The sequence below is a fragment of the Pleurodeles waltl genome, chromosome 8, assembly GCF_031143425.1.
Source record: "Pleurodeles waltl isolate 20211129_DDA chromosome 8, aPleWal1.hap1.20221129, whole genome shotgun sequence".
NCBI lineage: Eukaryota > Metazoa > Chordata > Amphibia > Caudata > Salamandridae > Pleurodeles > Pleurodeles waltl.
The window spans coordinates 28,153,857-28,165,671 of NC_090447.1; the positions used below are offsets into that span (position 1 = coordinate 28,153,857).

Here is an 11,815-nt window from a genome sequence, read left to right on the forward strand (position 1 = left end):
GAAACCTGCATGATTTGTTGCTTGGAAGTAGAGTGGTTTACGAACTTCAGAAAGAGTGGGGACAGTGGCAAGCCTACCATAATGTGGGCTGGGAGACCAAAGCTTCCTGGACAGTCCCAACATGAGATGGGCAGAGTGGGATAGATGGTAAGCTTGGGGTCGAGCTTGGACGCCATGGGACAGGAAGTGGAAAGTGAGGATGAGATCTGGCATCCTGGCCCTGTCGCTTCTATTGCTACAGAAACACCCTGATGTCCATTGTAACTTATGAAGTCTTAATTAACACGTGAAATGGTGGTGTGTTTTATTTTGTTGTTATAGGAAGCTGGCCTGGTGTGTGGTGGGTACCTGAGGTACTTACACCTTATATCAGGTCCAGGTATCCCCTATTAGTGTAGTGTAGGCAGTGCCTAGAAGCCAGGGCTCTCTAGAGGTAGCTGTGGATGAGCAGCCAAGGCTTATCTATGAGACATGCAAAGCTCATGCAATACCACTGTAGTCACGCAGCACTTATGCATGAAAGAAAACACGCATTGTTACAAAAATAAAGGTACTTTATTTTAGTGACACAATCACCAAAAAGTAGTAGAGAGGGTAACCCTCCAATAGGAGGTAAGTAACACATTAGTAATCAGAAATCAGCATATAAAGTGTTAGAAAGCAGTGCAAATAGCAATAGACAATAGTGATCCTAGGGGGAGCCCTAACCATATACTAAAAAAAATGGAATGCGAATGCAGGACCCCCACCTAGGTAAGTAGGATGTGTAAAGGGGAGCTGGAGGAAATAGAAAACCCCGAATGTAAGTACCACAGTGCCCCCCAGCGACCAGGAAGAAAGGAGTAAGTTACTGGATTTTCCCCAAACCACCCAAAACGATGAAAAAGAAGAAAATGCAACACCCAGACAAGACTGCAGGAAACCAGCGGTGGATTCCTGAAGAGGAAGACCTGTAGAAGAAGGGGGCCACGTCCAGAAGTCACAGAAGTGGCCAGTGGTTGCAGGAGTTGGTCAACGGTAGGACGAAGACAGTCAGAAATGCAGCCCTGGAGTCGGTGAAGTGTTGCTGGAGGATGCAGTCGATGTTCCACGCTGGATGGATGATTGCAGTTGGGCAGTTGCGTAGAAAAGCCACCAGTAAGCCTTTGCAAAGGCAGAATTCATGGTAAAGCAAAAAGTGGAGCTGCCGGGGACCAGCAATGTCCAGGGGTACTCAGCCCACGTGGGGGAGGTTAGTCCTAGGGGGGACCCTCAACGATGTGGAGTCCACATACAAAAGGGCAGCCCCCACAAGAGACCCACTGGAAGAGGAACCAGGAGTTGCAGAGGAGCCCATGCAGCCCAACTGGCGAAGAGTCCCATGCCGCAGGAGAAGCACCCAGAGGGCTGTGCGTCACAGGAAGGAGTGCAGGGGGCTGGGGCTACACGGAGCCTGAAGATCCCTTTGAGGAGATGCCAACCAGCCTTGGTAGCTGCAAGAGACGTGGTGCACAGGAGTACTGTCCTACGTGGAAAGGCAAAGGCTTACCTCCACCAAAGTTGGACATCTGGCAGAGAGGGCCAAGAGGACTACTCCAGACTACCACTCGTGATGCAGGATCCACGCAGCTCAGGATGAGCGAAGATCTATGCAGCCAGTTGTCGTTGCAGTTGGTGCCTGCGGATGCAGGGGAGTGACTCCTTCACTCCAAGGGAGATTTCTTCTTCTTTCTCATGCAGACTGAAGACTTGCCGCCCTCAGAGGATGCACAGCCGGGGGAAATGTTTCAGAACCTGGAAGGAGCTTTTGCAAGCACAGTCTTCGTCGTGGATGCAGATTGTCGGTTCCTGGAGGGTCCTATCTCAGTTCCAGTGGCCAGAAGTCGTGATAGAGGTTGCAGAGGAGTCCTGCTAGAATGTTACAAGCCGAATCTGAGGACCCACCCAAGAGGGAGACCCTGAATAGCCCTGAAAGGGGGATTGGTCACCTAGCCCGGTGCCCACCCATCAGGAGGGGGCTCTGATGCTACCAAAGGCCCCTACCCACCTTGGATTCAAGATGACAGAACCCAGGGACCCTCTGGAGGAGCTCTGGGCACCACCTATGGGGTGCTGATGGGCAGGTCACTCCCCTTTCTACTGTCCAGTTTTGCACCAGAGCAGGGACTGGGGGTCCGTGCACCGGTGTAGACTGGGTTATGCATAGAGGGCACAAAATGTGCCCCTCAGAGCATACCTGTGGCTTGGGGAGGCTACCCCTCCCAAGCCATGTAACACCTATTTCCAAAGGGAGAGGATGTTACCCCCTCTCCCAAAGGAAATCCTTTGTTCTTTTTTTCCTGTGCTTGAGCTGTTCAAGCAGCAGTAGGACAGAAACCCATCTGAGGGGTAGCAGCAGCTTGGGCTGCCCAGAAAACCCCAGAAGGCTAGGTGGTGAGCAATGTCTAGTACATGTATAAAACGTCATCCCCGCACTCATGAAGTCCAGGAAAATGGAGATGCAGTTCGGGGGCACCTCTGCTGATGGAGGGGTGCCCTCACCCACAGGTGCTTCCACCCTGTCCTCTGGGCTAGGAGGGCCTACCATAGAGGTGACTTACAGTGACCTGGTGCAGTGACCTGTAGTGAAAAGGTGCCTGCACCTTTCCATGCAGAATGCAGTGGCAGGCCTGCAGTTACATTTTACATGGGCTCCTTATGGGTGGCATAATACATGCTGCAGCCCATGGGAACCCCTTGTACCCTAATGCCCTGGGTACCATATACTACGAACTTACCCAGGGGCGCCAGTATGCCAAATGTGGGGTGTATGTGGTTCAAGTAACCAAGTTTAAAGGGAGAGAGCATAGTCAATGGGGTCGTGGTTAGCAGGATCCCAGTGAACACAGTCAAACACTCTGACAACAGGCAGAAAATGGATGTAACAATGCCAAGAAAGAATATCCTTTCCTACAGTTGTTTTTGTGGAAATGAAAACCAATAAAAATAATTTTTTTTTTTTTACACTCCTTCATCTAACCCCCATCCACAAGAGAAATGTTACTACTAATTATTCTATGCACAGCAAGTGAATCCAGAGGAGATTTTATATTGCAAAAATAACCAGTTACTTAGATGTAATAATGTTTTGCAGATTGTAACTCTTATAGATGCACATGAAACCCTCCCACCTCCCCAGTGAAAGACGGTAGAGGAGGAGAAGGGGGGGGGGGGGCAATCACAGATTGAGATCATTTTAGGAGGCATTGTAGGCTTACCGTCAGCATCAAAGTTACGTAGGCTCAGTCTATAGCAACTCCTACCAATAGGAGGAAAAAAGATTTGTAATCAGTACTTGCGGCAATACTACTGGATGGAGGAATTATGCACAGCGTGTGTATAGAAGAGCTTCAAGCTGCAAAACCATTATTACAGGTAAGTATATAGTTTCTTTTAGACCACACCCACACAAGACAGCTACTGTAGAGGATTACTCAAAGCCTTATAAGATTGTTCAATCAGTCAATCAATTTGTGCTTGTAAAGCGCAGCTACTCGCCCGTTAGGGTCTCAAGGCGCTGCCTGATTGTTGGATATCTGAAAGAGGTCCGAAATGGTGTGATGATGGTGCCAGATACAGGCTTCAAAGAAACCTTCTACATCTGTACCCTTCTGATACATAACGTCATCAATTATATACTTCTTCCACATTTTTGCTTTCAAAGATAACTATCTCGATCTTGTTCCTTCTTGTACGTTGGTTTTGCATAGTGGTTGTACTGTCTGTTTGAAGTCTTTAATGACTGAGAAGAAAGGCAAGCTTTTAATGACAAAGTGCACTGCTTTGAGGTCTCGAAAATGTGATAATTCTTCTCTCTGTCTGCCCGTAGTCCCTAAATCGTCAGATGTTCTATGTGAGCTCCCCATCCTGATAGGGGAGGTTTCCGTGACTTGTGTGTGTCTGGATTTTCTTTTGGAATGGAACTAGCAAATTTTGCCCCAGCATGTCAGAGAGATTAGTGCCAATATCATGAAATGCAAGGTGTCTTCCTAGTTGTCTCTCTTCTAAGACCATCAATCTTCCATCCTTGAGGTACTGCTGTAGAAACCTCATGAATAGCCTCACATTTGGTGTTGGGTATGTGCAGCATGACATGGATCCTAGGAGTGAGGCAGCTTGGCGAGCTAAAGGATTGCTGCTCCACACATTTTTTTTATAGATAATACTCTCCTTCGAAGGATACTTACTTTCATTTAAAGTTTCTATCTTTGCTTCTAAATATACACTATGCTAGCTTTGGTGTTGATTTGTTCATGTTTATTTCGAGAGACAGCTTGTATAGTAGCCTTGCTTGGCTTTGAAATCCTGTGCTGCAGTCGCTAATATTAGCCACTCATCAAGGTAGTAATATACACATATTACCTTCATCCTTAAGTAGGCTGCAACTATTGTATGCATTTTCAGAAGGTTCAAGGGGCTGATTGTAGGCCTAATGGTAACACAGCTTGTTCATCTCCCATTTTCATCTCCCATTTTCATCTCCCACTATTCATCTAAAAAATGTCCTGTGATCTTGTCATACAAGTATGTGAAAATAAGCACCCTCAATATGTGTGGCACAAAGACAGTTGTTTTTCTTTCTGTGCGGATAGATTTGCATGATAGTCAGAATTCTGAATTTTTCTTTAGCAATTAACTTGACAAATCCCAAATGTAAAAATGTTCCATACTGTTTCTCTGGCTTTCCTTTAGGCTTAGGAAATACCAGGAGCAAACACATTTGTTCTTGTGATTTGATGGCACTGGTTCTATCTCCTGCTCTTGCAACAGGAGACAAGTTTCATCTTTTAGTAGGGACAGGTGTTGATTTGATATTGATTTTGGTGAGTGGTAGAATAGCCCTGAGACAAATTGAGTATCCTTTTTGAGTGATGTCTAAACACATCTTTTCTATTCTTCCAAGCAAGAAGTCACAGCTTCCACAACAGAATGGGTAACTATGGGGGGATGTTGGTCCATCGTTGTCTGTTGCCAGATTAATTTCTCCTGCTTGAATGGGATTTTGGGGGTATGGCCTTTTGCTTTTGTTGCCTATAGAACTTGCCTGTAGAACTGTTTCTGCTCTTCCAGACGAGCAGATTTCAAGGTCTGCTCAACTTTTTATCCCAAGTATCTCTTCTTCAGTGTGTTGTCCAAACAGGGCTGACCCAGAAAAAGGCTTTTTTAAGTTGTGCCTTTGCCTTAGGGAGGACAGACGAACCCTTGAGGATTTCCTTATAGAAATGCCATGGTCGTGGTAATAGCTAGTTGCAGCAAGCTCAGCCATGTCTACCATTGCACTAATTACATGGTTGGAAACTAGGGATCCCCTTAAGCATTTCCATAAAGTCTTGTTGCCGATGCTTTGGCAAATCAGAGGCGAAGGATTCCATGCAGTCCTGTAGTTCTCTGTATCTGCATGAGAGGGCTGTAGCACTGAAATTCGTTAAATTAGTGGAGACCGTGCCTCACATTTTACATCCTGCTGCATCTACACTTCTGTGCTCTCAGGAGGAGCAGCTGATTCCAGCACGGATGCGTGTCTTCGTCTGTATGCTGGGACACACTCAGCATTGCTTGGGGACAGTCTTGACAAGTTCTGGATTTTGTTGCGGTGGCTTAGATTTCTTTAGAAAGGGAGGTGTCACCACCTCTACAGTTGATGGAGCCATACATTTCTCCTCTGCAGTGTCCTATAGACCCAGGACAAGAGTCCAAAGAGATTAAGGTGCTGCTCTTCGCTGGAGTGTCTTCACTATGCCTGCCACTGGTCGAGGTGTCTTCAAAGAAATGTTTACTTATGCCGCTCCTCTGGAATGTGAGAACATCTACTGAAGAGACTCTGGACGGAGAATGATCAGGTGAAGTTGTAGTATATGGGGTGTGTGATCAGTCGGAATAGAGATTGTGATTGTGAGTGCTGCCTCAGTCTTCTGCTGACAAGCATGTTTTTGGAGCTGATGTGGTAGAATAGGGCATCCACTTCCTCTCTGGAGATATGAATGCCACTTTAGCAGTCTTCTTTGGTGGTAAGAGATCCAGAGGCCTGAGTACCATTTGCGGATCCGGTCTAAACACCTATAACAACCTCCGCTGGAGAGTGTGGCAGATGGACAGTGTAAGGAAATGCCTCCTTGGCATGGTTACCCCCTGACTTTTTGCCTTTGCGGATGCTATGTTTTGAATTGAAAGTGTGCTGAGGCCTGCTAACGAGGCCCCAGCACCAGTGTTCTTTCCCTAACCTGTACTTTTGATTCCACAATTGGCACACCCTGGCACCCAGATAAGTCCCTTGTAACTGGTACCCCTGGTACCAAGGGCCCTGATGCCAGGGAAGGTCTCTAAGGGCTGCAGCATGTATTATGCCACCCTAGAGACCCCTCACTCAGCACAGACACACTGCTTACCAGCTTGTGTGTGCTAGTGAGAACAAAATGAGTAAGTCGACATGGCACTCCCCTCAGGGTGCCATGCCAGCCTCTCACTGCCTATGCAGTATAGGTAAGACACCCCCTCTAGCAGGCCTTACAGCCCTAAGGCAGGGTGCACTATACCATAGGTGAGGGCACCAGTGCATGAGCACTGTGCCCCTACAGTGTCTAAGCAAAACCTTAGACATTGTAAGTGCAGGGTAGCCATAAGAGTATATGGTCTGGGAGTCTGTCAAACACGAACTCCACAGCACCATAATGGCTACACTGAAAACTGGGAAGTTTGGTATCAAACTTCTCAGCACAATAAATGCACACTGATGCCAGTGTACATTTTATTGTAAAATACACCACAGAGGGCACCTTAGAGGTGCCCCCTGAACCCTAACCGACTATCTGTGTAGGCTGACTGGTTCCAGCAGCCTGCCACACTAGAGACATGTTGCTGGCCCCATGGGGAGAGTGCCTTTGTCACTCTGAGGCCAGTAACAAAGCCTGCACTGGGTGGAGATGCTAACACCTCCCCCAGGCAGGAGCTGTAACACCTGGCGGTGAGCCTCAAAGGCTCACCCCTTTGTCACAGCACCGCAGGACACTCCAGCTAGTGGAGTTGCCCGCCCCCTCCGGCCCCGGCCCCCACTTTTGGCGGCAAGGCCGGAGAAAATAATGAGAATAACAAGGAGGAGTCACTGGCCAGTCAGGACAGCCCCTAAGGTGTCCTGAGCTGAGGTGACTCTAACTTTTAGAAATCCTCCATCTTGCAGATGGAGGATTCCCCCAATAGGATTAGGGATGTGACCCCCTCCCCTTGGGCGGAGGCACAAAGAGGGTGTACCCACCCTCAGGGCTAGTAGCCATTGGCTACTAACCCCCCAGACCTAAACACGCCCTTAAATTTAGTATTTAAGGGCTTCCCTGAACCTAAGAATTTGGATTCCTGCAACTACAAGAAGAAGGACTGCTGAGCTGACAAACCCCTGCAGAGGAAGAACAGAAGACCCCAATTGCCTTGGCCCCAGACTTACCGGCCTGTCTCCTGCCTTCCAAAGAAACCTGCTCCAGCGACGCTTTCCAAGGGACCAGCGACCTCTGAATCCTCTGAGGACTGCCCTGCTTCGAAAAAGACAAGAAACTCCCGAGGACAGCGGCACTGCTCCAAAAGAACTGCAACTTTGTTACAAGGAGCAGATTTAAAGACCCCTGCAACTCCCCGCAAGAAGCGTGAGACTTGCAACACTGCACCCGGCGACCCCGACTCGACTGGTGGAGAACAAACAACTCAGGGAGGACCCTCCGGCGACTCTACGACTGTGAGTAACCAAAGTTGTCCCCCCTGACCCCCCACAGCGACGCCTGCAGAGGGAATCCCCAGGCTCCCCCTGACCGCGACTGTCTGAACTCCATTTCCCGACGGCTGGAAAAGACCCTGCACCCGCAGCCCCCAGCCCCTAAAGAAACGGAACTTCTGTGCAGGAGTGACCCCCAGGAGGCCCTCTCCCCTGCCCAGGTGGTGGCTACCCCGAGGAGCCGCCCCCCTTGCCTGCCTGCATCGCTGAAGAGACCCCTTGGTCTCCCATTGAAAACTGAAGGAAACCCGACGTGTGTTTGCACACTGCACCCGGCCGCCCCCGCGCTGCTGAGGGTGTACTTTCTGTGCTACTTTGTGTCCCCCCCGGTGCCCTAACAAAAACCCCCTGGTCTGCCCTCCGAAGACGCGGGTACTTACCTGCTGGCAGACTGGAACCGGGGCACCCCCTTCTCTCCATTATAGCCTATGTGTTTTGGGCACCTCTTTGACCTTTGCACCTGACCGTCCCTGAGCTGCTGGTGTGATAACTTTGGGGTTGCTCTGAACCCCCAACGGTGGGCTACCTTGGACCAAAAACTAAAACCTGTAAGTGACTTACTTACCTGTGAAAATTAACAATAACTTACCTCCCCCAGGAACTGTGAAAATTGCACTGTGTCCACTTTTAAAACAGCTTATTGTGTTTTATGTGAAAAGTATACATGCTAATGAAATGATTCAAAGTTCCTAGAGTACTTACCTGCAATACCTTTCAAATGAGATATTACATGTAACATTTGAACCTATGGTTCTTAAAATAAACTAAGACAATATATTTTTCTATAACAAAACCTATTGGCTGGATTTGTCTCTGAGTGTGTGTACCTCATTTATTGTCTATGTGTATGTACAACAAATGCTTAACACTACTCCTTGGATAAGCCTACTGCTCGACCACACTACCACAAAATAGAGCATTAGTATTATCTCTTTTTACCACTATTTTACCTCTAAGGGGAACCCTTGGACTCTGTGCATGCTATTCCTTACTTTGAAATAGCACATACAGAGCCAACTTCCTACAGTCAGTCTAGGTCAGCAACCATTCTAGGATGACTCAATGGAGTAACAGTGGTTTCTTCTGTGTGCCTCTTATTAGGAGAGGAGCATGTCTGCAGTGCAGGAGAAAACTGCCCAGGCTGGAAGGATGGAGACATAAGCCCTGCTGCAGATGGTGAGGTGATAATGAAATACGTGACCTTTTTGACGTGGACGAGTGTTCCCACGTCAATCTAGGTCTCTTCGACTACTGAGCAGCATTGAATAGTTTAACATCGATCTGCAATGCTGTGCCACTGGTGAAGATGATCTTCTCGTCTCGACTTACAGCACTGTATGTGTTGAGTTGCCAATGAGCCACCCTTTGACGAAGGCTTTACAAACATTTGATGTTAAGAGAAGTTACATGGAGGAGACAAAAACAGCAAGGAAAACACAATTTTGTTGCACACTTGCCTCAGGTGAGGAACACAAGGTGTACTAAGGGAATTATAGCAAAAAGGGCTATGCAAACATTTCATTTGCCCTGTCCCTTGGAAAGGCCTTGGACATAAAGCCAATGGTAAGTTCTGCAAGAAAGAAAGATGAGGAGAGTGCTAGCATGCGTTAGCATTGTGTCCAGCAATGTTTGCTTAGCACCAATATGGTCATCGGTCCCTACGTTCACTAAACACTACTTGAGTGATGTGCAGGCTCATGGGACGTTGAAGTAGGACACTTGGTTTTACATTTATTTGTTACTTCACACACTTCACTCCCTCTTCCACAAAGGGGGTAATAGCACTGCATATCCTGTGGAAATCGTGTGCATTTGGCATAGTTTTATACAGCAAAAGATACCAATTACTAATCAGTAACAGTAGTTTCGAAGCTCTTCTAGGTTCAAGTGTGACCCACTAACCCACCCACTTTCTTGGTAGATTAGGTTGGGTCATATTAAAAGAATCTGAAGTTGATGACATATACTGAGGTGCTGTGCTTTTGCTCAAGATGATCACTAGTTGCACTGGCTTCACCTATGACCTGTGCCCAAAAGAAGAATTAAACAATTGTTACAGGTAAATAACTACTTTCTTTTAGGTTCTGTGGTTTCATCTGGACCAGTACCTCATCTTGAGTGTATGTTGCTGGTTAAGTCTAAGCTTAAGTCTGACTCTATCATACAATGTTCGTACTGTATTGTTTTAATGAATATCTTCTACACTACAAGAGTTAAAATGACTGTTACAGATAAGTATTTTTTTCTTTAACAAAGATTCTGTACCACGATTGCTGGCTTTATAGTTTTTTCCCAACATTTTACAAATTAGTTGAAAGATAATGGCTGAACATGCAAACACATCTGAAACAGAGGGACTTCAGTGGTGAAAATTTATGAAGTGCAGAATTTGTTGTAAATTGTAAGACTACCAGATGCTGACATAAAGTCCTTTTGTTTTACAGGCCCCCAGAAGCACCAGAGTGCTGTCACTTGCTTACAGTTCAGCTCCAAGTTTGTGGTAACAAGCTCCGACGATGGTACTGTTAAACTTTGGGACCTTAAGACAGGTGATTTCATCCGTAACCTGGTGGCTCTGGAAAGCGGTGGTAGTGGAGGAGTTGTATGGCGAATCCGGGCTTCCAACACTAAGCTAGTGTGTGCAGTTGGTAGTCGAAATGGTACAGAGGAAACAAAGTTGCTAGTGCTGGACTTTGATGTGGACATGAAGTGACAAAGAGCTTACTCTGGGGACAGATTTAACAAAGTGCTCACATTGTGATGTGTGATTTGCCCTCAGGGGACCAGCAGTGTCGGGTTCCTTTGTAGACGAGCCTTGGGGTAAGGAAGGCAGCTTTCCTTACAGCAGTGTGCGACCCAGTAGAGCAAGGCTCAGCAGGATTTTCCAAGCAGTAATCCTGATGGTGGAACAAGTACCCTGTCCCTCCTATGAAACCCGTGGTCTCAAGGGCAACAAGTGCTAGGGCCCTCCCAAGAGGACAGAGGTGTTGTGCCCAAGAATAGCTTTTCATCTTCCTTGCCGTTACTTGAAGGGAGTAGGGTGCAGCATTGATAGTCAGCAGACTCTAATCAAAGTCAACTTAGCAGGTTAGTTCCTTTGGGACGTCACAATCTAACCTAAGAAGGAAGAGTACCTGTTGTGCAGGGAGCTGGTGTTGCCCCATGAAGCAGCCTATTTTTTCATCACTACCAGCCACAGAGGATGCTTGGCCAGACTCTTGGATCAAAGTGTAGGTGGATGATGGAGTGTTGTTGGAAATCTATGTTCCTGTAATCTGATGATCCTCTGCTAATGCCTGGACGTCATCGTCTCACTGCACCCCACAAACCGGGTCTCTGGAGTCGTCCCATCACCTCACATGATCTTTGCTTTATCCTGATGTTGAAGTATTCATGGGCTTCGCTGGCGGAGCCAAATTGGTCACAGTGGGAGTTGAAAGTTGGCATCGTAAGGTGGTGTACCTGGCTTTGACACGGGAGCATTGTGTTTGAAGAGCCACTCTCAGCTGCAGTAGAGAATGTATTGGATTGCCTGATACAGCCCCAGTCTACTTTCATCGTCTAGTTTGTGAGTAGTCCTGGCACTGCGTATTTCCCTTCAGTGACTTATTTGATAAAAAGGGAGAATCGCTGACTTTGTCCTACAAGACTAGCCAGAGAAGCTGGTTTGCTTTTTTAAAAGCCTTTCAGACATAGACTACACCTGAGAGCCATAACCAGATACCTTGTACTGAAGGGGAGAAGAGTGTAAAATAAGGCATGTTTTATACATATATAAATGTAAAATAAAATAATATATTTCTGTACACCACCAAATGATTGAGTTGGAGTGAATGGATTTGTTATTTTTTATTTTAGGTGAACAAGTTGAGTTGGATGCAAGCAGGGATGGAGGTAAAGTTTGTCAACTGTCTCATATTGTAAAACTGAATGGTAGGGGTCATTTTCTTTCAGGTGAGTCAGTATCTGCAAAATAATGTGACCAACTGTATAATGCAAAGTTGCAGGTTCTCACATGCTTTTATGGCGGCTTCGCAAGAA

At 46.9% G+C, this 11,815-nt stretch overlaps 1 protein-coding gene across 2 annotated transcripts in view; it reads left to right on the forward strand.

The window, feature by feature from the left end:
• Positions 1–11,590, forward strand: part of LOC138249678 (F-box/WD repeat-containing protein 7-like) — a 326,410-nt gene extending 314,820 nt beyond the window's left edge. For both annotated transcript variants that reach the window (XM_069203645.1, XM_069203646.1), the window contains exon 13: positions 10,219–11,590. In XM_069203645.1, coding sequence (XP_069059746.1) covers positions 10,219–10,487 — 269 coding nt within the window. In that variant the 3' untranslated portion in view covers positions 10,488–11,590. The remainder of the gene's footprint in view (positions 1–10,218) is intronic.
• Positions 11,591–11,815: the final 225 nt, after the last annotated feature.